The sequence below is a fragment of the Rhinatrema bivittatum genome, chromosome 1, assembly GCF_901001135.1.
Source record: "Rhinatrema bivittatum chromosome 1, aRhiBiv1.1, whole genome shotgun sequence".
Taxonomy (NCBI): domain Eukaryota; kingdom Metazoa; phylum Chordata; class Amphibia; order Gymnophiona; family Rhinatrematidae; genus Rhinatrema; species Rhinatrema bivittatum.
In genome coordinates, this window is record NC_042615.1 from 708,513,404 (window position 1) to 708,540,774 (window position 27,371).

A 27,371-nucleotide genomic window follows, 5' to 3' on the forward strand; every position below is an offset into this window, starting at 1 on the left:
AGCAAATTTAAATATATGAATGAGGACCCTCATACCACCCTGCAGATGCTGAATGATAAAACTATTCAGTGTTTTCACTGCTCGGGTCACCTTTAATAATCAGTCTGATAAAAGATATTTTTGCAGTTTTTTTAGAAATGTTTTAAAAAGAAAGAAAATACTTCTCCCTCAAAAGAGCCCGACATGATACCATATTTTGCAACTGCTGCCTCTGGGACTCTCAAGCAATTCTTGTCCAGTGAGGAAATATTAATTCTAAAATTGATCGAGTGAGAAGACTTAGACAACATGAACAATGGTGGATATACCATCTTCAAATGTTTCCCCTCACGGTTTAAATTGAGAAATAGAGTGGACAATATTTATGTGAAACATTTTGATATGTTAACCTTCTTATGTCAATCGGCACATTTTGTTCGTAGGTGTACGTGACCATATAAAATGGACACAATTAGAGATGCCTTTCCCTTAAGCAGCCAACATGCTTTAACCTTCCTGGCACTCAGTAAGTGATTGAGAACTGTTCTTAAGATAACGGTCCCGTTGTTAATTGGAGAAATTACTTACCTGATAATTTCATTTTCCTTAGTGTAGACAGATGGACTCAGGACCAATGGGTATAGTGTGCTCCTGACAGCAGTTGGAGACGGAGTCAGATTTCAATCTGACGGCACCACCAGTACATATACCCCTGCAGGAAGCTCTGCTCCTCAGTATTCTCTTCAAAAAGCAATTGTGGATATATGTGTGTTTGGATAGTTTGATTAACTTGGTTAACTTAGATTAACTTGAATAACATGATTAACTTGAACTGGTTGATGTGGGCTATAGCTGGAGACCGCCAGTGCACTCATCCGAGAAATGCCAACACCCGGTAACTATGGGTGTCTTAGAGGAAAGCGTGGCTTACCCGTACTTGTCTTGCTCTCGGGGACTGTCACCCGAGGTTCCGTGTTTGGCAGCAGCCATGGGCGGGATACTGAGTATCTCTCTACACTAAGGAAAACGAAATTATCAGGTAAGTAATATCTCCATTTCCTAGCGTGTAGTAGATGGAATCAGGACCAATGGGATGTACAAAAGATACTCCCGAACCGGGTGGGAGGGTGCCCATGGCTCACTTAGTACTGCCCTTGCGAATGCTGAGTCCTCCCAAGCCTGAAAATCCAGGCAGTAGAACCTAGAGAAGGTGTGAATGGAGGACATGTCGCTGCCTGACAGATCTCAGCGGATGACAGCATCTTGGTTTCCGCCCAGGACACTGCTTGGGCTTTAGTGGAATGGGCCTTGACTTGTAGAGGTGGAGGCTTGCCTGCCTCTATGTAGGCTGCCTTGATTACTTCTTTGATCCAGCGGGCTATGGTTGCCTGCGAGGCCGCTTCCCCTTGTTTCTTCCCGCTGTGAAGGATGAACAGGTGGTCCGTCTTTCGTACAGATTCCGACCTTTCTAGGTATCGGACTAGGAGTCTGCTGATGTTAAGATGGCGAAGACAGCGAGATTCTTCTGAGCCCTTATGCTCGTCTGGAGATGGTAGCGAGATGGTTTGGTTTAGATGGAAGTGAGAAACCACTTTTGGGAGGAAGGAGGGGACCGTGCGTAGCTGTATGGATCCCGGTGTGAACCTGAAGAATGGTTCTTGGCAGGATGGTGCTTGAAGTTCGGAGATGCGACGGGCCAAACATATTGCCACTAGGAATGCCATCTTCAAGGTTAGGAGTCGTAGAGGCAGACCTCGGATAGGTCTGAAGGAGGCTCTTGCTAGGAAGTCTAGTACTAGATTTAGGTTCCATAAGGGTACCGGCCACTTAAGGGGTGGTTGAATCCGCTTGACCCCTCTCAGGAAGCGGGAGATGTCCGGATGAGATGCTAGGCTGGTGCCTTCCACTTTGGCTCCGAAGCAGGCCAGAGCAGCCACCTGAACCTTGATGGAGTTGAGGGACAACTCCTTCTGTAATCTGTCCTGCAGAAATTCCAGGATCGTGGGAATTTTGAATGTTCACGGAAGGATGTCGCGATCTTTGCACCAAGCTTCGAATATTCTCCATATTCGTATGTAGGTCAGTGACGTTGAGAACTTGCGTGCTCGGAGCAAGGGGTCATAGTGGCCCTGGGGAGGGAGGCATATAGCAGGTCTTCCTGTGGCCAGGTCTGGACGAGGGCATCGATCCCTTGGGATTGTGGTTCTTGTCTGCGACTGAAGAAATTGGGGACTTGGGGTTTGGACCGGGTTGCCAGGAGATCCATGGCTGGGGTTCCCCAGCGGTATACTATCGACTGGAAGGCTGTGGTCGACAGCTTCCATTCCCCTGGGTCTAGACTTTCTCTGCTGAGGTAGTCCACAGTGACGTTGTCTTTTCCTGCGATGTAGGCGGCTGAGATCCCTTGTAGGTTTGCTTCCGCCCATGCCATTAGGGGATCTATTTCCAGTGACACCTGTTGGCTTCTAGTTTCTCCCTGGTGGTTGATGTAGGCAACTGTCGTGGCGTTGTCTGACATGACTCTTGACAGATTTGCCCCGGAATCTGTGACTGCACCATATGCAGGCTAGTCTGACTGACCGGGCTTCCAGTCGGTTGATGTTCCTTGTCCCATTGCCTCTGGGCTGTCAGTTCCTGGCAGTGGGCTCCCCACCCTCGTAGGCTCACGTCCGTGGTGAGCAAGATCCAGGTCGGTGGGGATAGCCTTACTCCCTTGCTCAGATGGTCTTCTTGTAGCCACCATTGGAGCTGGTTCTGCACCTCCTCCGGGAGCTGCAGGCGAACGGAATAGTCCTGGGACATCGGGTTCCACCGTGACACTAGGGAGCGCTGTAGCGATCGCATGTGAGCTCTTGCCCATGGGACCACTTCCAGGATTGATGTCATGAGGCCGAGGACTTGGAGGTAGTCCCAAACCTTGGGGCGAAGACTTGTTAGCAGGTTTCGCAATTAGTTCGTCAGTTTTCTTCTCCTCACAGGGGGAAGAATGACCTTGTCGTCTGGGGTCGAACCGGACTCCCAGGTATTCTAGAGATTGGGAGGGCTGTAGGCAGCTCTTGTTTGTATTGACAACCCACCCGAGGTTCTCCAGTAGAGACTTGACTCTGGTGGTCGCCTGATGACTTTCCTCTGGAGACTTTGCCCTGATCAGCCAATCGTCCAGATATGCGTGTACGAGGATTCCCTCTTTCCTCAGTGTCGCCGCTACTACCACCATAATTTTGGTGAACGTCCAAAGGGCTGTGGTGAGCCCAAAGGGTAGCGCTCGGAACTGGTATTGGTGGTCCAGGATCGTGAAGCACAGGAAGCGCTGATGCTCGTGATGGACCGGGATGTGCAGGTATGCTGACAGGTCCAAGGATGTAAGGAATTCTCCCGGCTGTATCGCCCTTATGACCGAGCGCGCAGGGTTTCCTTGCGGAAGTGTGGTACCCTCTTTCTTGGGAACGATAAAATAGATGGAATAGTGCCCAGTATTTTGTTGTTGCATGGGCACGGGCATTATGGCCTTTAGGGCAAGTAATTTGGCAAATGTGATTTCCACTGCCATCCTCTTGGAAGGTGCATGGCAAGGAGATTTCACAAACTTGTTTGGAGGGATGTTGTGGAAGTCCAGATAGTATCCCTCTCGAATGATGGTTAGGACCCACTTGTCCGCTGTTATCTCGACCCATCTTTGGTAGAATAGGGCAAGCCTGCCCCCTACGGCTTCTTCCTGTGGATGGGTCAGCTGATTCTCATTGGGGGTGTGGCTGGGGCCTGTGCCAGAGCCGGCTCCCCTCTTGTTGTTTTTGTTCCGAAAGGACTGGCCCCTACCTGCGGGGCGAGGGGCTTGATATGTACTCTTGTAGGGTCTGAAATGCTTTGATCCTCTGCCCCTAGGGTAATCAGGGAGAGGGGTGTTGGCTTCTTTTGTTCTTGTCCTCCGGTAGCCAAGGTACTGGGGATTTGCCCCATTTGTCGACTATCTTCTCCAGTTCCAAACAGGAGGGCTCCTTTAAAGAGCATTCTCATGAGTTTCATCTTGGAAGTCGCGTTGGCTGACTAACTTCGGAGCCAGAGTTGCCTTCTGGCTGCCACTACAGATGAGACGCCCCTGGCTGAGGTATGTACCAGGTCAGAGGTCACATCCATGAGGAAGGATACCACTAGTTCTAGTGCTTCGACAGGTGTGGTAGCAATCCTGGTCATGGATAAGCAGGCGTGTGTTACCACGGCATAGCAGGCAGCAATCTGTAGTGACATAGCTGATACTTTGAATGACTGTTTAAGGATGGATTCCAGATGTCTGTCCTGGGCATCCTTGAGTGCCGCTCCTCCCTTAACTGGGATGGTAGTGCGCTTTGTGACTACGCAGACCATGGCATCCACTTTGGGGAATGCCAGGAGATATTTGGCTGAGGGTTCCAGTGGGTAGAGGGCTTCTAGGGCCCGTCCGCCATTGAAACTGGCCTTCGGGGCATCCCATTCCAGGTCAATCAGCTGTTGTACAGCTTGCAGCAGAGGGAAATGGCGTGAGCCCTGACAGAGTCCCTCTAGGAGAGGGTTCATCTTTGGTTCCCCTGTGGTACCAGTGCCCAGGATGGCGAGCTCCTTCAAGCTGTGAGCCACGAGTTCTGATAGGTCGTCTTTGGAGAAGAAACGTCTCATGGTTCGGTAAGGTTCCATTCCTGGACTGATTTCCCCTTCCTCCAGGGATTCTTGATCCTCGTCAGAGGTGTCCGTGTCCCCTATGGAGGCTTTTGACCAGTAGAGGCACGTCTCTGGGGGGCCTAGAGGGCCCTGGGAGGTTAGGGGCCTCTGGGGGAGGCTGTGGTTGTGTCATCGGTGACGCCGGTTACATGTAGACGAAGGTGTGAAGACCTTTAAAGAATTCTACCCAGAAAACGGATCCTGGGTCTAGATTGAAAGCCGATGCGTCCCCGGGGAGCCCCGTTTGAGGGAGGCTCGCGCTGGTGGTGGAGAGGTCTGGCGTACTATCGGTGGATCTGGATTCCTGTACTGGCTGGGGAGGGCCTTGACTTGGTTCTCCCAGAGCCTCCTCGCACTGTCGGCACATGGCCGTGGCCTCTTCGTGCTGCACAGCTCTTATGTGGCAGGCTGGGCAAAGGGCTTGTGCTTTGACCTTCTTGGCCGGTGGTGCCATGATTTGTGTGCGTAGGGTAGTAGAAAGCCCCGTACAATGCGCGCACCTGGGAGGCTTAGTTATGTGCTCCGGGTGCACTGAAGATGTGCGCGTAGGCCGAGATGTGTGCTTACAAGATGCGCGCGCCGTTGTGCGCACAGATTTAACTTATGCGCCCGGCCCTGTCATGTGTGTCACTGTGCGCATGGCACTTATGCACGCGCTGAGTTGTGCACACGGCTAGTCTCTGTGTGCACAGCTCGGTTAGGCAGACAGGACGGCAATCGATGGTAAATGGCGCCGGCGACCATGCAAGCAATATGGCGACCTCCTCGGAGGGTCTCCACGTGGGAGGACCCTCGCATCGGATCAGGGTCTAGCCTGGACGGGGCTGATCAACCCGATAACATAGACGCCGACTAATGATCTGTGCAGCTTTCCGAGCCTTGGTGACCAGAGACTTTTAGAAACTTTTCTTCCTTACGGGCGGTCTCCGGCTGTGGGGGGAAAGGGAAGGTACTTTCACCGCCGCGCTTGGTGTTACACCCGCTGCCTCTCAGCCTCTCCCATTGCCGGGGGCTAAGTCCACGCCGGGGACCGGCTGCCAGACCGAGGCCTACCTCTGAGGGATCTCGGAAATCACTTCAGGTATTCTCGACTGGGGGAAGGACCCGTAGGTATCACCGCAGAATGGGGCTCGTCTGTAGAGATAAGGTTTCTTCTTGTTTGGAATTTTCTTTGGTTTGAATACTCTAATGCTGAGCAAGCGTGTTTAGAGTCCCAAACTGCTATGGAGACGGAAAATACTGAAGATCAGAGCTTTCTGCAGGGGTATATGTACTGGTGGTGACGTCAGATTGAAATCTGACTCAGTCTCCAACTGCTATCAGGAGCACACTATACCCATTGGTCCTGAGTCCATTTGCTACATGCTAGGAAAGCCATGTTTTTCATTCTTAATTTTTTATATTACAGAGAATTACAATCTTGAATACAGAATCAGTGTACAGTATCTGTTATGCAAAATCTTTTCATCTAACAGCTTTTGAACGGCAGAGTTGAAAAAAGCACAATATTTGAAGTTGAATCTTGCCGGAAACCTATCTAGTGATAAAAAAGATCAGACATTGCATCTAGCAAAATTGATTCATACCAATTTAAAAAAAAAAAAAAAAAAAGGTACCACATTTTCTAAAAAAAACAAGCCCCTGATGCAGCCGCTGTGCAAAACTCGGCCAGAGTTGGGCTCTGTTTAAATATACGTGTCAATAAATATCTTCAAGCTAGTGACTGGTCTGTCTTGCTTCTGTTTGCCTTTTGGCTTTGACAGACCATCTTCTGGTCTGCTTTGTGGGACTGCTCCTGCCTTGTTTATCCTTGTCTGTTCTTTGGTCTCTCGCTCCCTGTTTTGCTCTCAGTCTTCCTTGAATTCGGACCGGATCTGGACTTCACCTTACTCTCTGCCTGCCTTGAGCTTGGACTGGACCCGGACTTCGCCTTGCTCTCTGCCTGCTTCGACCTCAGACTTTGCTTCACTCTCAGCCTACATTGACTTGAGACTGGACCTGGACTTTGCCTTGCTTTCAGCATGCCCTGACCTCAGGTTGGACTCAACTCTGCTTTGCTCTTGGTACAGCCAGTAAGCCCTGCTGGCCACTAGACCCTGCAGGCTCAACCCAAGGGGGATGTGGTTGGTCAAGCAGAAGACCTTGTCTTCTGGTGAGTAAGCTGCCGCCTGTTAAGGCCTATCTTGTGTTCATATCAACTTAACAGAAGTCCAAGGGCTCAGTACTACTCAGCATGATACTTATCCTTTAGAAAACATGCAAAAACATGGCTATTTGAGATGGTTTTTCCTGTTTGGTGAACTGCTATTATATTTCTGGGATACTTATGCTTGTTATTTTGTTTTTAGTTGGATTTTGTTTAATTGTTTGCTTAATGTAGTTTTGTTATATGATATGTACATTTCACCTTGGGCCTTCAGAGAGTGCAAATAATAAACCTAAATAAATAGAATTAACAAATAATGTACAATTTATAGTGCAGGAAAACACAAAAAAATAATGCCTAAAAATGCCCATTGAAAAACTTTATTAAGGAGACTTGAAGGTCCAATGCACAAGATGCCCAACTCAGGCCGAGTTTCGCCCCCCTCGCGGGGGCTGCCTCAGGGGATATGTGAAATAAACTGTTATGCGTACGCAAAAGGACTTATTGCCATAGGTTTATCTTCTGGAAGAGTATGATTGAAGTGTAAAAATTAAAAGTGTAATGTGGACTTCCACACTGAGTGTGATGTCGCCGGTAAATATCACTTCACTTATTGTAAGTTCCGAATCTGATAGGCTCTCTAGGCAGCAAATGAGCAAACTTGCACGTACTGACTGGCAGCGTGTCAGTCTCCTTCTCAACGCATACGCATAACAGTTTATTTCACACAGCCCCTGAGGCAGCCCCCGCGAGGGGGGGGCGAAACTCGGCCTGAGTTGGGCATCTTGTGTATTGGACCTTCAAGTCTCCTTAATAAAGCTTTTCAACGGGCATTTTTAGGCATCTATTTTTTTTGTGTTTCCCTCACGGCTTTTTTAGATCGCCTTGGTTTATTAACCCAATGTTTTATTAACCCAATGTATAGTGCAGGTCAGGTACCATTTTAGTGATCCTCTTTTGAACTGTCTATGTTCTATAGTAGATGCGGTCCCCAGAACTGCACACAGCATTCAAAATGGGGTCTGAACAGAGCCTTGTGCACGGGTAATATTGCTTCCCTCTAGCTACTAAAAATATTTCTTTTTATATACCCACCAGCTTTATCACACTACCAAAAAATGGGGATGAGCTAGAAAGGCCACATCATAGTTTCATCCTGCATCTTTTGTAGACTGTTAACATTTCACTTGCTTAGAAAGGATTTGCTAAATGGATCAAAGAAATTAAAACATTTTTGAAATGACAAAACACTGTGTGCTTGAAACTCTGCTTATTGATTGCTGTACCAAGGTCATTTTTGTCTTCTGAAAATGACAGTCTTGAAAATTAAATCACATTTTGAGAAGGAGCCATGTAAGAAGCCATGTAAAAACTGATAACAAAACATACTTTAACTAAAAAAATTTATTAACAATGTAAAATGTATAGTATATTACAATCAGAGCTAACTCCAGCATGCCCTATAAGAGGTAACACTATGGTAATGTGCAGACACCATGCTATAACTTTCCATGAAAACAAAATATGAGAATATTTTGCTTTATATTTGAGGGAAATTGCTGATTTTAGCACATCATTTTTCCACTGAATGACTTCATTCTGAAAGAATTTGCAAAAGACACTATTGGACTTAAAGGAAATAAAATAGTTATATATATGGTATAATTAGAAATACAGTGTATTTACAAGCCATAAATACTCCTCATATATGTTATAAATTAAGGTATTTGTTTTCAGAGCACTTGGATAAATTCATCTATACGATGGAAGACTAAATATGGACAAGGTGAGAAAAAGCAGCAACAAAGTTTGTACATGTCCAATACTTACAATACTATTAATTTTTATTATACTGTGTTAGAACCTTTACTCACAGTTTTGTTGCTTTTTCCATTCTGTATAAGATTGCTTTCCTATGATATTATAAAATATTTTACTGTGGTGCTAAGATTATATAGTCATAGTACTGTATATGAATAGCTTATGCAGTGTGCATATAAAAAAAAAGTATCAACCATAATGTTTGCATCTCATCATTGCATGGTTTAAAGCAGACATGCAGTTTGTCTTTAAAAAAAAGAGAACATATAAAAAATTTTTTTTATTTAGAATCTGGTCCTTGTCTGATGATATTAATAGTCTCTTGAACAGAAGGAAGAAAACGAACAGGGCAGCTTAAAAACATCAAATATATAATTTTATAACCAGCCACCATAAGGTATATGGTTCCAAAAGTCAAACAAAATTGATCCAATTGAAATTAGGGTTTTCCTGGTATCTCAGAGTGGAATTTCTTAGCTGGAGACAAGGCAACACAGTCCAAAGAATCTCCGCTTTCTTCTTCTCACTAGTGGATAAGGAGTCAGGTTTAGGAGGCTACTATCATCTGCAAAAGAAAAGAGGCATGGAATTAAAATAGCATGGCTAGAGTTGTGAAGTAAATCTCTATGAAGGGAACCCTTATTCATATGGAGGGTGTTTATACTAAAACAAAACCATATTGCATTGTCTTGGAAAGAGAAAACAGTAGCAACTATGCACATTTTTAGATCAGACACTGTATTGACATTTTACAAATTTCTAGACCTTGTGGGGGGAAAATGGGAAGGAAAGAAAATATTCCAATAGTTCTATCTGACTGAGGAAAAATACGCTGGTTATTTTGAAAACAGTAGAAAATTGTTTTCAAAGAACATACAAAGTCAAATCAATCAATAGGGCAAATACAGCAGTGCTTATTATAAACGATCTTATCTAATACTTTATATTCAATCCAACTAATGTGGTGCCATTGCACAAGTCATGAGAATAATACAAAACTCAAGTATGTACTGTATATAGAATTGAAATACAAAGAAAGGGTTCTTCATAAAAAGGAGTGTAACATGTTCATTCCGTTTCGTCAAATGTACTAAAGAGCATTAACGTGCATTAAAAGTACTTTTGATACAAGTAAAGCTATTTTATGCACAACAATGGGGTAGATTTAAAAAAAAAAAAAATGTATGCGCGTCCATATGCACGCGCTACCTGGCGCGCACATATGGATGAGTGATTTTATAACAAGTGTGTGCCGGCGCACGCGTGCTATAAAATCCGGAGCGGCGCACGCAAGGAGGGGTAGAAATTTGCACGTTTTGCGCAGTGACGAGCTCGGGCCTCCCCCAGGTCCCTCCCAGTACGCTCCAATTAAGGAGCAGACTGGGAGGGAACTTTCCTACCCCCACTACCTCCCTCCTTCTTCCTCCCCGACCCTTAGAAGGCCCTACCTTATTTTTGTTGTAGAACTTATGCCAGCTCCTGAGCCAGCTCCTTATGCTGGCATAAGTTGCGCGTGCCGGCAGGTTGCCAGCGTGTGATCCCCCGGCACAGCGGCAAATGGCCGCTGTACTGGCTGCCTCCAGTCCCGCCCCTCTCTGCCCCCCGGACCGCTCCTTTTCTTGGGCCCAGAACTTCTGCGCGTAACGGGAATTATGCGCGTGGCCGGGCCATTTGAAGATGCGCAAGGCCCGGCCACGCAGGTAACCACCGTTTTCCCCACGCACAGGGGATTTAAAATTTAGCCAAATGTGCGTAAACTAGCTAGTGAGTTTTAATGCAAAATTTATGCTAATGCTGTAATGAAATGAACAGCTATATAAATAACAAATTACCTATTATCGGAGTACAAAAGTACGTGTGCAAATTCCTTTTTTAATGTATTTACGGAAAAATAAATAACCACCCCTTGGGAAGGTGTAATTACGTTTTTGCAATAACAACCATAGCAAAAGTATGCATGTACCTTATCATCTGTATGTCATGAACATCTGCTGTTAGCATGCATGATAAACAGACCGTTTATATGCATTATCGGCTGATGTTAGCACACTTTAGCTCACTGACCCCAAAGTTTGTTAACAGAGATAAAATATGGAAAAAAATATTTTAGAAAATCATCTCTTTTTCCTTCTCTCTAAGTAACAGTATGCTGTCCTCTTGATCTAAAATCTATTCTATAGTTTACAAAGCCACAGTATGGCTTATCAGTTGGATAAAACCCATATAAAGAAATCTGTCAGGTCAGAAAATGTTCTTTACAATAATAATAGCTTTGACAGTTTGGGTGGCAGGGAGCACATGTTCTGGACATGGAACTACACCAATCATTTCTCATAGTGGGCCAGTTCACATTTCATTTCCCAGTAAACCTCCTACACAGAGTTAGCTCTCAGTAATAACGGTTGAAAGAACAGTTCAATTAAACAAACTGTCTAACCTGATTTTTTTCCCAGCATGTATATCCCTTCTATATGAGAGATGCACGCTATGAAATAAAGTTTCAGTTGCACCCATTTGGGCGGATTTTAAGAGTTAAGCGCGTATATTACGCATGTAACCGCGAAAACCCGCTCCTGCGCACGCCGAGCCTATTTTGCATAGGCCCGGCGACGCGTGCATGTCCCGGGGCTTGAAAAAAGGGGCGGGGCCAGAGCCTCCAGGCACAGCGGCCATTTGCTGCTGTGCCCGGGATGGCTGTTGGCCGGCGCGCACAACCTACGCCTGCCCAGAGGCAGGCGCAACTTATAAGATAAAGGTAAGGGAGGGGTTTAGGTAGGGCTGGGAGGCGGGTTAAGTAGGGGTAGGGAGGGGAAGGTGGGGGGTGGAGGGAACGGAGGAAGGCTGTGCGGCTCGGCGCATGCAAGTTGCACAATTGTGCACCCCCCTTGCGCGTGCCGACCCTGGATTTTATAACCAGCCCATTGTGTTTCATTTTTATTTTGATCAAATAGCTTAAGCACAAGTAATTCAAAAGTGATGGTACAGTGTACTCTGTCTATTCTGCACCATAAGAAGACCAGATATTTTGTCCTATCTGTAAAGGGACCTTTAATTGGAAAGTACCACTAAATGCAATTGTGTCCTTAATAAGTGTAGCCTGTTCTGTCTTGCCTACTTGTTTTACAGCAGTCTGAGTATCAGCTCCTGGAAGGACTTGTTTACATTTAGTAACTATGGCAGGGTGGCCAACTCCAGTCCTTGAGAAATACAAACAGGCCAGGTTTTTAGAATATCCACAAAGAATATGCATGAGATAGATTTGCATGCCCTGCCATCTTGTATGCCAATCTATGTCATGCATATTAATTGTGTATATTCTGAAAACCTGGCATGTTTGTGGCTCTCGAAGACTGGAGTTAGCCACTCCTGAACGATGGAGTTAAGTGGTAGAAAAATTATACACAGGAGGGCTCTGATTAATGTGCCATCCCAAAGCTTTGATTGGCAACTATTTCTGCCAGCCAGAAACTGGATGCTAGAGTCTACAGAGCCAATCAGGAGCAAGGATACATTATGTGCTTTGAAAAATTATAGAGCCACTAAGGAGAAAAAGTACAGATCGTGTGCTGGGACAGTAAAAGAGATGGAGAAGAAAAGTATTCCTTCATACTTGTGCTACAGAGGTTTAAAGGCACATCAGCCTGTGATTAAATCTGTCTGGGTTTCCTACTCTTAGAAGTTGAGGACAACTGGTTGCTGCTTGTGGACAATTTAGGAACTGCTCAATATTGTTGCAGAGAGAGAGAGAGAGAGGGAAAGCAGGTGGTATCTTCAAAGGATACTCTTACATCAGGGAAATTAGAGTATCCTGATAGCCAGGATGTGGAAAAAGCTGAGGTAGCTCGGATAGATTTAAATAGAGAGAAGACAAATATGAATGATTTCATATTAACTGAATCAAATGCTAATAAGCGGAATGTAACAAGGAATATAAAAAAAAATCCATTTATGTGTCTCTATTCAACTGCCAGAATGTTTGAAAATATCTTATTGCTTTCATATAAGATCTGCTTTAGGAAAGCTAAGGTGTGTGTTTTTACCTGAGCACTGTTAATAAAGGGGGAAAAAAGCTCTCCATATGGGGAGGGAAAGGAGTGACTCTTGGAATTGGTGTAAGCCTGCTTTGGAGCTTGTTTTGGTGTTTGCACAGAAAGAAAAAACTCTCCAAACAGCTAAGCTTCGCTTTAGTAGTTTTAAGGTGAATTTTCAAAATTTGTGCGCATAAAAATCAGCATATATGTGTGCAAATAGCATATATTTGTGTATATGCTATTTTATGAACCTCAAAATACATGGGTATGTAAGGGCCTGCAAGTAAATTTCCGAGTATAAAAAGAGATGGGCCGGGGCAAGCATTTACACATGTAAAATGATTTTATATGCAATTTATGCATGTAGATTTGGCAGCTTGCTTGTGTATATTTATACCTGCTCTGCTTCTGGAGGAAGTGATCATAAGAGTCTTAAAAGGGAAATACTGACTTGGGCAGGGGGTGTGTGTGTGTGGGGGGGGGGGGGGGAGGGAGGTGGTGAAATTGAGGATGAAGAGCCAGGATGGTCTCGATGACCTACAGATGGACTGTTTGAAATGGTAGACTAACTGGTAAAACTGGTAATTTAATGGCTGTGCGCATGTTAGAAAATCTCCCGGGGTTGGTCAGGAGGCTGCCTCTTGCCAGCACTTGGATGCCCCTCTTCCACTTTCTGTGCCTCTTTGGAATGATTGCTGCTGTACGTCATGCAGGGCTGGCTCTAGGGCAAATGGTGCCCTGGACAAAAATTGTCAATGGCGCCCTTCCCAACTCCTCCATTCTCTTCCACTTCCACTTCTCCACCTTCTTTCCAGGAATTCTCTCCACCTCTCCTGACATTATTCCCCCTCTTCTTCCTCCCTCCCTCCAATTCTCTTTCTCTCTCTCCCTCCCTCCAAACATTTTCTAAACCCCTCCTTCCAGGCATTCTCTCCTTCCTTCCCCCAACTTCCCTCCCTCCAGGCATTCTCTTCCTATCCATCTGGGCCCAGGTCCAATTGCCTGCCCTCTTCACTTGCAGTCCATGTTCCTCTGGTCCTGAATCCAAAATTGTTTTTTGATGTCTCCCCTTCCAATTTTTTACAGGTTGACCCTCCCACAGCCCCATTTCTTTTTTTTTTTTTTTTGTAAAACAGTTTATTGGATATTGTACAAAATAACAAGCCATACAACAGAAACATACAGCTGTGTCTCCCATGAGACTATCACAATATCCTTTTTTTTACCCATAAACTCCCCTTCCCCCCATCCCCGCAGTCATTAACTTCACAGCCCCATTTCTCATCACTCAAGCACTGAGTCCCCCCCACCAATTCCTGCTCAATCTCCAGGTCCCAGTTCTTCCTCCAATCTCTGAATCTCTGTACTCACCCTTCTTCCTCCACAATCCAAGTGCTATTTCTCCCTACCAGGTCTCCCCGTCCCTGCTGCTCCCTAATATCCAAGTCCCCACTTCCGTCCATCCCTGCACCAAAAGTTTCAAGCAAGCCTCTTCCTGTGCTTCTTACAAGTGAAAAACACCAACAGAAAAATGCCCCACAACTGCTGTTTATTGTAACTCTTTGTTTACTTTCATGTGGAGATTTCTTTTAAAGAATTTAGCTCATTTCATGAAATTTGAATGACTCAGAGGTCAATATTTAAATGGTTGTTCAGTTAACTTTTGGAGTTAACAGGATAAGGATTACATTTTTTCCCCTGCTCCTCAGCTAAATTTTGTCTGGGCAAATTGTTGCTCGGACAAATTTTACCCACACAAAAAAAAAGTGTTACTGAGGGCATTTCCAAGGCACAGTTTAACTTTGTCTGGGCAACGCTGCCCAGAAAAAAAAAAAAAAATCACCCAAGTAACTGTTTGGGTAAAGAGCAGTCCTAGAGTTACCCAGACAGCTTTGTTGTTGTGTTCCGCTGCTTGCGGGCCCCAACTGCGAGCAGCCTCACTCACCTGCCCACGTCTCCCCAGACTGCCTCTGTTTGCTGCTGCTCCAATGTGGCCCGGGCCGCCGCCGCAGGCCTCGTTCCTTCTCCGTGGCAGGGAGGGCCGCCGTGGTCTTCACGGCTTGCACTGCCACTGCTGCTGCTTCTCGTGGCGGGGACGCCCCCACTCTGAGACCCTGCTTCTTGCAGCCGCTGTCGTCCGCCTCTCTTCGTGGCAGGGTGCCGCCGCTGATGTCATGGTTCGCGGCAGGGAGCCACTGCCAACCTCTCCATCTTCACGGCTTGGGTGCCGCCGCCGTTGCTCCTGCCTGTTCCAGGCCTGGCATAGGTGCGCACGCGCCTCTTTACTTTATTTAAAGGGCCAACAGCGGGAAAAGCCCTGCGGCCCTAACAGATGATATCATCAGCCTGTGCTATCTTCAGCTCTAAAAATGGGCTCTCTTCCACTTCCTCGGGGCTTTCGCATGGATCCTCCCAGTAGTCTGTGCTTTCTTCGCCATGCAAGGTCCTCCACGGTCTCCGCCTGTCTTGATGGTCTTCATGTTCAATGCTCCTGGTCTCCTGTGAATGTTCCTGGTCCTGTTCTTCGCTGGAACTCCTTCGTTGTCTCTTCGGTGTCCTGATGTTCCATGTTCCTGATGCTCCAGTCTAGGGATGTGAATCGTGTCCTCGATCGTCTTAACGATCGATTTCGGCTGGGAGGGGGAGGGAATCGTATTGTTGCCGTTTGGGGGGGTAAAATATCGTGAAAAATCGTTAAAAATCGAAAAATCGAAAAAACCGGCACATTAAAACCCCCTAAAACCCACCCCCGACCCTTTAAATTAAATCCCCCACCCCCCAAATAACTTAAATAACCTGCGGGTCCAGCGGCGGTCCGGAACGGCAGCGGTCCGGAACGGGCTCCTGCTCCTGAATCTTGTCGTCTTCAGCCGGCGCCATTTTCCAAAATGGCGCCGAAAAATGGCGGCGGCCATAGACGAAAAAGATTGGACGGCAGGAGGTCCTTCCGGACCCCCGCTGGACTTTTGGCAAGTCTCGTGGGGTCAGGAGGCCCCCCACAAGCTGGCCAAAAGTTCCTGGAGGTCCAGCGGGGGTCAGGGAGCGATTTCCCGCCGCGAATCGTTTTCGTACGGAAAATGGCGCCGGCCATACGCGTATGGCCGGCGCCATTTTCCGTACGGAAAATGGCGCCGGCAGGAGATCGACTGCAGGAGGTCGTTCAGCGAGGCGCCGGAACCCTCGCTGAACGACCTCCTGCAGTCGATCTCCTGCCGGCGCCATTTTCCGTACGGAAAACGATTCGCGGCGGGAAATCGCTCCCTGACCCCCGCTGGATCTCCAGGAACTTTTGGCCAGCTTGTGGGGGGCCTCCTGACCCCCACGAGACTTGCCAAAAGTCCAGCGGGGGTCCGGAAGGACCTCCTGCCGTCCAATCTTTTTCGTCTATGGCCGCCGCCATTTTTCGGCGCCATTTTGGAAAATGGCGCCGGCTGAAGACGACAAGATTCAGGAGCAGGAGCCCGTTCCGGACCGCTGCCGTTCCGGACCGCCGCTGGACCCGCAGGTTATTTAAGTTATTGGGGGGGGGGGGTTCGGGGGGGGGGGGGATTTAATTTAAAGGGTCGGGGGTGGGTTTTAGGGGGTTTTAGTGTGCCGGCTCACGATTCTAACGATTTATAACGATAAATCGTTAGAATCTGTATTGTATTGTGTTCCATAACGGTTTAAGACGATATTAAAATTATCGGACGATAATTTTAATCGTCCTAAAACGATTCACATCCCTACTCCAGTCCTAGTCCTGGTGTTCCTGTCTCCGGCTCTTCATCTTGCTTCCAGGTTTCCTGCTTGTCCACCTTTCCTGGCATGCCACCATCATGGTCCGTGACCAGCCCTTGGGGGGCTATGTAGGATGCTTCATGGCCCAAGACCTGTCTTCACGTCTGCAGCGCAAGTCTCCGGAAGGCCCTTGCTTTTAATGCTGAGGTCGTTTCCTGAATTCGAGTTCTGAATCTTTGAATCCTGAGTCTTGAATTCTGCTCCCGATCTTCAGATTTCCTTGTTTCTGCTTTCATCCATGCCCTAGACTCAAACCAGAACCTGCTCCGCTTCAGCATGGTCCGCAAGCAGCCATGGACGGCTGTGTAGGGCGCGCCTTGGTGCAGGCCTCTCCTGAATCTTCATCATGTTACCAGCTCCAAGTCCTCATCTTCTCACCTGGAGTCTGCTTCGCTTCCGGCATGGTCCGCAACCAGCCATGGGCGACTGTGTAGGGCGCGCTGTGGTGCAGTATTCACCCTGTACTAGTGCCTAATCCTGAATCCTCGTCTAAGCCAAGTTCCTTGAGTCCTTGTCTGAGTCTTCCAAGTTCCTCGAGTCCTCGTCTCAGTCTTCCAAGTTCCTGAGTTCCATGTCTCATCTTGTTCCTGTCCTCAGCCTCTGTCTGGCTGCACACACTCATTGTTCCCAAGTGGCAAGTCCGGAAGGGCTACCGAGTGGCTGGAGGGCTACTCTTGAGACCAGCATTAAGTTGCTGGGTGTCATCTGTGGGTGTAAGTCGTGGAGGTCTGAGCCTGCCTTGTTCCAGTTCCTCGATGTTCCGTCTTGTTCCTGGTCCAGCCTTGTTCCAGCTCCTGCCTGTGCTTAGACACCTCCCATAGTGTGTGTCTTGGGGCTCCTCCTACACATACCTCTCTAGCAAGCGACCGCACCTCTGTACTCGCAACATTTGTCTGAGAACTTTAGAACAGATGTTCAGCTAGCATGGCTTCAGACTGAATAGAGCGATAAAGTTACCAAGACAAAGTTGTTTGAGAAATTCTACCCGGACACAGCCAATTGAATATTGACCTCTATGAAATTGTGCAAATATACACACAAGCAAGAGAGCAACACAAAAAATATCTCTGCAGATAACTTGGACCCAACAGCATATCCATGGGTTATCCCCTCTCCTGCTGCTCAACAAGCTTATGTAGAGACATAGGTGGACAGTAAGGTTATAACAATGTTCTCCAAAGTACCTGCAGGAGGGCAGGCAGGCAGTCAGACTCACAACAATTTGGAAGTCATCATCCCGCTTTCATGCCCTGCCTGCTGCTTTTAATGTAGCTGTTCCTACCTATTTGGTGCCAGAGCCTCTTCTCTTCATCTGTGCCCGTGTAGTTCAAACAGCTGAACAGCGAACCTTGCAGCTGCAGATAAAGAGGAGAGGTGCTAGTGCTAGTCAAGAAAAGTGGCCAAATTAAAAGGTGCATTGTCTCCGAGTCCATCTCCTTAAAGGTGCAGGAGTGCATAGGCCAGCGGTGATTTTAATGTTGCTGATATGGGAACACCTGCAGGCTCTCTGCAGATAGCATTTGCCTGAGTTGCCTCTCCTGTACCAGGTCCATCCAACACCTGTGCTGCTTGATCCTCTGGTTGATCAGCCTAACAGGTGCTGCCAGCAGCATCTAGGGTGCTCCTTGTCTCCCTGCACCCTAGGCAACTTCCCAGCTTGCCCTACCCAAAGTCAAGCCCTGGTTTCATGGATGGAGTGGACATAGTGGAAAGGTAGGAAATAATAAAAATATAATACAATGAATTAAATATAATTTAAGCCAAAGATATAAAACTTCTAAAAAGAACAATTTACATAAAATATACCATTGAAGAAAAAGAGAATCGGATGATGGAAAAAGCCCTTTATTGAAATTTGCCCGACTCTGGCCGAGTTTCGCTCTTTTATCTAGAGCTGCCTTAGGGGCAATCAATTTGGGCAGGACTTATAGTGTGCCTGCAGGGCCGATGCCACAGTGTCGTACGTAAACTAGAAACTTATAACACGTAGCACCATTGGTGACGACAACTTCATTCAGTTTGCATTGTCAAACACAGTTAGAGATTGTAGGACTATTGTGTCATAAAACTCTACTTTGATTGTGTGGTAAATCCTTGTAGCACCATTAGTGAAGATGACTTCATTCAATTTGCATCGTCAAACACAGTAAGAGATTGTGTGACTGCGGAGTGTATCAACAAAAGTTAAGCCTCGAGATTGATATTAAGCAATATTTGGGTCAAGTTTCAAAAAAGGGCAGACTGACTAACTTAATTGGCTATATTTTGGCGGCTAAGTTAAGCTGATTTCTTTCTATATCTAGCTTGCTAAAACTTAACCAGCTAGATTTAGGAAGTTCAAACATTAGCAAGTAAACAGTACTAGCTAAGTCCTGTTATAGACTCACTTCACCCATAACCAGAGATATCCTACCGTCACGTTCAAATTTAAAAAACAAATTGAGGCCCAATCCCTCTCCATCTGACCTGTCAGTCCAACAGAGTAAAAACAGGAGTATAGCTGCCTCTCCTGCAATTCCCTGCTCCTTCTGGCTTGAATTTAAAAAATATTCTACTTGGTTATTATCTCCCAATCTTTCTTCCAAATGGAGCTTAATAAAAATGAATATCTGACCCTCCTCTCCAATTTCCCCTTCCACTGCATACATTATCAGAGCAATGACAGAACCCAAGCTAGGAAGGAGTAAGATTCTTTCCTCCTAGCTACGTTTGTGTAGGTTTTGGAGTATTCTGGGAGATGGGAAGAGGGATTGAGATAGGAGAGGTATGGGGGCAGGAGGCCACATTATCTCACATTCTTGTTTACAGGTTATAGAAACATAGAAATGAAGGCAGAAGAAGACCAAACGGCCCATCCAGTCAGCCCAGCAAGCTTCACACATTTTTTTCTCATACTTATCTGTTTCTCTTTGGTTCTATTTCCCTTCCACCCCCACCATTAATGTAGAGAGCAGTGATGGAGCTGCATCCAAGTGAAATATCAAGCTTGATTAGTTTGGGGTAGTAGGGGTAGTAACCGCCGCAATAAGCAAGCTACACCCATGCTTATTTGTTTTACCCAGGCTATGTTATTCAGCCCTTATTGGTTGTTTTTCTTCTCCCCTGCTGTTGAAGCAGGGAGCTATGCTGGATATGCGTGAAGTATCAGTTTTTCTTCTCCCCTGCCGTTGAAGCAGAGAGCTATGCTGGTTATGCGTGAAGTATCAGTTTTTCTTCTCCCCTGCCGTTGAAGCAGAGAGCTATGCTGGATATGCGTGAAGTATCAGGTTTTCTTCTCCCCTGCCGTTGAAGCAGAGAGCTATGCTGGATATGCGTGAAGTATCAGTTTTTCTTCTCCCCTGCCGTTGAAGCAGAGAGCTATGCTGGATATGCGTGAAGTATCAGTTTTTCTTCTCCCCTGCCGTTGAAGCAGAGAGCTATGCTGGATATGCGTGAAGTATCAGTTTTTCTTCTCCCCTGCCGTTGAAGCAGAGAGCTATGCTGGATATGCATTGAAAGTGAAGTATCAGGCTTATTTGGTTTGGGGTAGTAACCGCCATAACAAGCCAGCTACTCCCCGCTTTGTGAGTGCAAATCCTTTTTTCCACATTTCCTCTTGCTGTTGAAGCTTAGAGCGATGTTGGAGTCACAGTAACCATGTGTATGTTTATTGAATAAGGGTATTATCTCCAGGCAGTAGCCGTCATTCTGGTGAGCCACCCACTCTTCATTGACGGCCTCTTGACTTTATGGATCCACAGTGTTTATCCCACGCCCCTTTGAAGTCCTTCACAGTTCTGGTCTTCACCACTTCCTCCGGAAGGGCATTCCAGGCATCCACCACCCTCTCCGTGAAGAAATACTTCCTGACATTGGTTCTCAATCTTCCTCCTGGAGCTTCAAATCATGACCCCTGGTTCTGCTGATTTTTTTCCTACGGAAAAGGTTTGTCGTTGTCTTTGGATATTTAAAACCTTTCAAGTATCTGAAAGTCTGTATCATATCACCTCTATAGGTTCTATAGAATCTATATCATATCACCTCTATAGGTTCTATAGAATCTGGTGAACCTGGATCACTGCTGGTTTGGAGGGAGTTTACAATATATCAAGCAGGCTGAAGACTTCCTGACAGTGGTCCTTATCTCTCTGGACATTGCTCTGATGGAGCTTACCAAATTTTTCCAGGTATTTGGAGTCTGAGAAGTCTTCTGGTGGGTAGAAATGTTCCAGCAAGTCAGGTAAGGGGTCTGAGGGAATCCACCTAGACCTCTCCTCTGAAGCAAAAAGGTAGACAGATGCTAACCCATGACCATGATGAAGAAGAAGGTGATTGGTGCAGTCATCTCAGATGGGTCAGCTCCCAGGGAAGATCCCAGTTGGCCATGCCCCATACTTCATCCTTAATGCTGGCTGGACTCTCCTGAACAGGATGGCCTGCCCAATGGAGGTAGGCTAACTTCCTCCACTGGGATTTCTAATTGGAGATTCCATAGAAGCAGAAGGGACTCCCCCTTGAGGGAACAAATCCAACATCCTGGATAGGAGAAATTGAAGTGTGCCCTTATTAAAGAGGTAAAGTCTTCACTAGTTCTATAATGTGGTCCATTGACTGATGTGTACTTTGAACTGGAGTTGGAGAAGGGACATCCTCCTCTGAGACTGGAATAGAGTCATTGCCTTAAGAAGCATGCACCAGATTCCAGGTAGAGATCCTATCCTAAATAACCTATATCAGGGGACACATGGAGAACAAGAACACAATAGATAAGGTAGGATCTGGAGTTTCCAGATGTTGACTGGGCTGGATGTTCCTGGCAGACAGTGCTGAGGGTCTGGGATATGGAAACAGAAGGCAAGGTGGTATTAATGGCACCAAAGAAGAATCCTCATCAGGGCACATCAGAGCCAGGGTTACCGCAGGTATCGATGGCATAAGCTGCTCTGCAGATTTTGGTGCTGAGGACAAAGTGCATCAGCCATGCCAGGAGTCAATGCATTGGTAGCACAGAAGGCTGGTACATCAATGGTGCCAATGATTTCTGCACCACCTGTGCTGACTGAGCCAATTAGTGCTTCTTCATTATCTCCGAAAAGCCTCAAGCTGAAGATGAGGCTCAAGAGTGTGAGCTCGGAGCACATTGGTTTAAAAGCCTAAGGCTTCTTCTCCTTTCTCAACCCCAGGGCTATAGTGGATCTAGAGACCAGCGCTGTATATGGGGGACTTGATCAGAGAAGCATCATTTCGACTTGGCATGAAGGGAAGAACAAGAGGCTCCAATCTGCAACGAGGAATGACTCAATCTCAAAACTGGCCTGAGGTGCTCCTCAATATTCCAAGCTCGGTTCTGCTGTGACCTAGGGGGCATTTGCCCACAATCAAAACAATTGGCAGAGTTGTGATCAGGTCCCAGGCATTTATAGTAGATATCGTAGCCATTATGATGAACATCTTACGATTAAAGACACAGCCCTTAAGCCTTCTTGGAACTGGACATCACAAATTTTCTTCTTCTTTATATATTCTTTTTTTGGGGGTAGCACCAAAAGTGCTGTCGAGAAGCTGCTGAAGCAGCGAGGAAACAAGCAAAAAAACCACAAAAGTTCATTCAAAGTTGAAGGTCCTAGACATCAGGAAAACTAACTAACCAAGGAAGGGCCAGGAATAGGACCACTGAAAATGGACACAAATTGGATTGAAAGTGAGGTAAACCTCAATTTTCAAAAACATCGTGTTTGTGAAGAACCAGCTAATAAATGAAAAGTAGATAAAGTGATAGGGCTAACTAAACAGGATGCATCCGATGGTCCCCTGGCTCATCTTTTCAATGCTTCTTTACATTTGGGTATAGTTCTGGAGGACTGGAGACACGTGGATGTGGTTCCTTTTCACAAATGTGGAAGGAGTTGCTGGAACTATGCCAGTTAAGTCTGACTTTCGTAATGAGTAAATTAATGGAATCACTGCTAAAATAGAGGATATAGTTGTTTCAGAATTCAATGGATTACAAGATTACAGCATGGTTTTACCAGAGGTAGGTCTTGTCAGATGAATCTGGTCAATTTCTCTGACTGGATAAACAGAGATTTGGATTGGGGAAATGATGTGTTCTTGTATTTCATTAAGGCCTTTGACATAGTTCTGCATAGGTAACATATAAATAGGTTGTGCACTCTTGGTTAGTTTAGAAGCTGATTGAGTGGGAGGTGACAAACAGTAGTAGTAAATGGTGTTCACTCCAAGGAAAAGAGCATTACTAGGGGTATGATGCAGGAATCGGTCCTTGGACCAATTCTTTTCAACATTTTGTAAGCGGTATTGCAGAAGGGCTATTGGGAAAGATTGTCTTTTTGCTGATTATACCAAAATCTGTAATAGGGCAGACACCCAGGAAGTCATGGAAACTATGAAGAAGGATCTACTGAAGCTTGAGAAATGGTCTAGATAAGTAGTTCTCAACCTTTTTCCAATCGTGACACACCTGACTGACCACGCTCATATGTGTGACACACTGCTCATTACAATTCAAGGCGGAAATAAAAAAATAAAGGTCCAGTATTATTTTTATTGTTAAGAATGACACAAGGAAAAGATATGTATTCTGTCTGAACAGAAATTGCGTAAATAGTAAACATCCCACACCAAAACAGCACCAATTTCTAGTACTCAAACAGTAAACACCTTACTTAAGAAAAGGCAACACTGAAAATAATACACCAAGCTTTAAGACACCAATACACCTCCTATTAGGAAAATGGAACAAACCAGGCTACTATAAAGCCCTACACAGAAACTACACGCCAGCAAAAAAACCTCACCTGAAACACATGTGCTGACCCTCACTAACAAAGAATAAAGAGACCATAAAACATAACCAAAAGCATGCAGACAAAAACTGAATTGGAAACCGCAACAAGCCAGAGTCTCTGTATGCAGTGTAACAAAGGAAAAAAAAGAAACACCACCAGTCCTTATAAAACAAATCAAGAAATATAAAAGCAATAGTAGTAAAAACCATACTAACAAAAGAAAAGATTATTTCAAAACAGCTGATGAATAGAATATCCAATAATTAAAGTCTCATATCAAAAATTTCTAGATACCAATAAAATATTTCAAAATAGCAGACAGAAAGGCCCAATAATGAAAAATAATGATACAAAAAATGTTTTGCTCTGCATACCTGGGAATGTTTGATATCCAGGTGCCCTGAGATTGTTTTGAATTATCAGGAGGAGGGATGATCTGCTTGCAACTTTCTCCTCTTTCTCTCTCACACTGGCTCTCAATCGCTCACATATACACATGCTTTTTCTCACTCATAGGCTCATAGTTACACATTTACACACATGGGGGCGAATTTTAAGAGCCCTGCTCGCCTAAATCCGCCTAAATCCGGGCGGATTTAGGCGAGCAGGGCCCTGCGCGCCGGTGCGCCTATTTTACATAGGCCTACCGGCGCGCGCAGAGCCCCGGGACTCGCGTAAGTCCCGGGGTTTTCAGAGGGGGGCGTGTCGGGGGCGGGCCCGATCCGCGCGGCGTTGTCGTGGCGTGTCGGGAGCGGGTCCGGGGGCGTGGTTACGGCCCGGGGCGGTCTGGGGGCGTGGCCGCGCCCTCCGGACCCGCCCCCAGGTTGCGTCCCGGCGTGCTAGCGGCCCGCTGGCGCGCGGGGATTTACGTCTCCCTCTGGGAGGCGTAAATCCCCCGACAAAGGTAAGGGGGGGTTTAGACAGGGCCGGGCGGGTGGGTTAGGTAGAGGAAGGGAGGGGAAGGTGAGGGGAAGGCGTTAGAGAATTCCCTCCAAGGCCGCTCCGATTTCGGAGCGGCCTCGGAGGGAACGGAGGTAGGCTGTGCGGCTCGGCGCGCGCCGGCTATACAGAATCGGTAGCCGTGCGCGCGCCGATCCAGGATTTTAGCGGCTACGCGCATATCTACTAAAATCCAGCGTACTTTTGTTTGCACCTGATGCGCCAACAAAAGTATGCCAAATCGCGCTTTCTGAAAATCTACCCCATGCTGTCTATCTTTTCACGCTTACACATACAGGCTTTCAATCACATATATACATGCTGTCTTTCTTTCACACACAGACTCTCATTCACATGCTTACAAACATATTCTCTTTCTTTCTCACATTTACACACAGGCTCTCAATCACATACTCACATGCTCCCTCATCTAAACCAGTTATCAATCACACACATGCTCTCTCTCTTACTTATACACACAGGCTCTCAATCATACATACACATGATCTCTCTCACACACAAAAATCTCAATCACACACACATACTCTTTCACACAGATAGGTTTTCAATTACAAACTTATACATGTTCTCAATCATACACTTAACATTCATGCTCTCTCTCACACACAGGCTCTCAATCACACACATACTTTCTTTCACATATACAGGCTCTCAATCATTCACAAACATGCTGTCTCACTTGCACACACACACACACAGGATTTCAAACACATATGCTTGCTCATTCACTCACTCTCCCTCCTCCCCAGAATTAGCAGCAGCAGCAACCTCCTCCACTTCCAACCCTAAAGGCAGCAACAACCTCCTTCCTTTTCATCCCTTGCGGAGAAAGGAGTTCCATCGATCGTGGACAATTGTCCTCATTTTATTCTGAGCTGAGCTGCTCATTCTTCAGGCCGCGCGCCTCTCTTCTTTTCTTTGGGCCGATGCTGAGCGCACTAACATAGTCTCTTCTTCCCGCGCACGTACCTGCTGCTCACCACTTCCTCTTCCGGGGTGGGGTGGGAATAAGAGAGCATGTCGGTGCCGCTGACTCCAGCACTCCTGCCGCGTTCTGCCCGGGCTATCAGCATTTTAAGCCCAGGTGGAGGACCTATTTTGCTTGGGTAGGGGGAGCAGCTGGGTCAGTGGGGGACCGGGAAGTGTGGCGATACACCTGCGTGTTCTTGGCGACACACTGGTGTGTTGTGACACACCGGTTGAGAATCGCTGGTCTAGATTATGGCAGTTAAGATTTAATGGCAAAAACTGCAGATTCATTATTTGGGCTGCAAAACCTCCAAAGGCTGCGGTATAGGGGGTGAAATTATTCTAAGCACAAAACAAGAGCAGGATCTAATGGTGACAGTATCTGGTTATCTTCAGATGGATACAGTAATGGCAAAAGCCCAAAAGATGCTTGGCTGCATAGGAAGAGAAAAAAGGAGGTGATAGCAGGAATATGATGTACAATTCTAGAGCTGCACCTTAAAAAAAAAATACAGACTGAATGGCATTGGTCTAGAGGATGGCTACTTAAATGGTGAATGTTCTGCACTGTAAAGGATAAGGGAACAGACTTAAAGATCTAAACATGTAAACCCTTGAGGAAAGGTGAGATGAAGAGATATGATACAGGCATTTAAATACCTCCAAAGTATCAATGCAAAGGAGGAGGCCCTCTTTCACCAGAAAGGGAATTCTGGAATGAGGGATCATGGGATAAGAATGAAAGCAGGTAGGCTTCAAGAGTAATCTAACAAAATATTTCTTTATAGAGAAGGTGGTGAATGCACGGAACAGCCTTCCAGGGGAGACCTAGACAGTATCTGAATTTAAAAAAAACATGGGAGAAGCATAGGGGATCTCTGAGGGAGTGATACATAAAGAGCTGAGGAGTTTCTGTGGAGGGGCAGACTCGATAGGCCGTATGAGCTTTTTCTGCCTTATGTTTCTATGAGATGTTATTTCACAATAGCTCTAGCACCCTCCAGTGACAGCTTCTGCTGTTTCTATTTGATGTTAATCCAAATAACTTGACGTTTTCTGATTACCTCTATTGTGGGAAGTTCTGCTGCACAACATTATCTGGCTATGAAAGCTTCCTTCTTTCAGCATTGTCGTCACATTTGAAGAAGGAACTTTTGTAGTCTTGAAAGGGCAAGTACTATATCATTAGTCCTTCAAAATGTATGACAGCTAATAAAGTCTGTTGCTTTTTCCAAGTCCAATATAGCTACTAGACGTTTATATTTTATACTAGCAGTTACCTTTAGTGACAAATAGTGATCAGGCTATGGTGGGTTATGGTCACTAACTAACCAGCAACTGCTTTTACCAGTAATAGTTTGTTGTCATTTTAGCTTGTTCCATGTTAACATGAAAATAAAATGCCAGTATTAACAAATAAAAGAATACTCCTTAGTTTTTAGGGTACAGCTGTGAAGTAGCTACATATAGTAATGAGGAATTTTACATAGGGGCTTTCTAATTGTTTAAGATTTGAAATAAAATATTACTTGTCTAGAGATGTAAAATTCCTGGAAATTTTGAATTGAGGGAAAAACCACAGATATTCAGTGATCTAAAAATATCATTGAATATCCATGATTAAAATTATCTTCTAATTTTAGTCGGATATCTTTAAACCTAGCTGGCTATGTTTGAATATCCCCAGTGAGGTTTAAAATCTTTAAGCTTATGCGACTATATTCAAAAGGGTAATTTTAAGACAAATGCGTGAGTGCCCATACATGTGTGCATTGGTGCACGAGCAAAGATATGTGGAATTTTAAATCATGCGCACAATTGTACATGTATGTTTTGAAATATACCACTCTGTCCTATGAACCTAAAACTTGAGATCTACAAATTTGCTCCTCATCAGGAACAGCGGTATAATTACAAGGACAACAAGCTTACACACGCTGCAGTTTCCTGTTTTAAAATACGGAATTATGCACATAAATGTTGGCCCCATTCTACAATGTCCATGCCAAGGCTGTTTTCCACCCTCTTATTTTTCATGCGAGCACGGATACATATGCGGGTAATTTGCGGCTTTCTACAATCTGCGTTGCTTGCGTGTGGCCCATATATGTGCGTATGTGGGCAATTTGGCACGAGCAACACTTTTATTTATTTATTTTTATTCATTTTTAACTGCCTTTGTAACAGTCAAAGTGGTTTTATATT

General features: G+C 45.7%; 1 protein-coding gene across 1 annotated transcript in view; it reads right to left on the bottom strand.

Moving 5' to 3' along the window:
- Nucleotides 1-8,203: 8,203 nt before the first annotated feature.
- The window catches only part of RGS7BP (regulator of G protein signaling 7 binding protein), a 223,787-nt gene continuing 204,619 nt past the window's right edge, over nucleotides 8,204-27,371 (bottom strand). Inside the window, 1 exon segment of the mRNA XM_029576355.1 lies at nucleotides 8,204-9,203. Within this exon segment, the coding sequence (XP_029432215.1) occupies nucleotides 9,112-9,203 (92 nt within the window). The 3' untranslated portion in view covers nucleotides 8,204-9,111.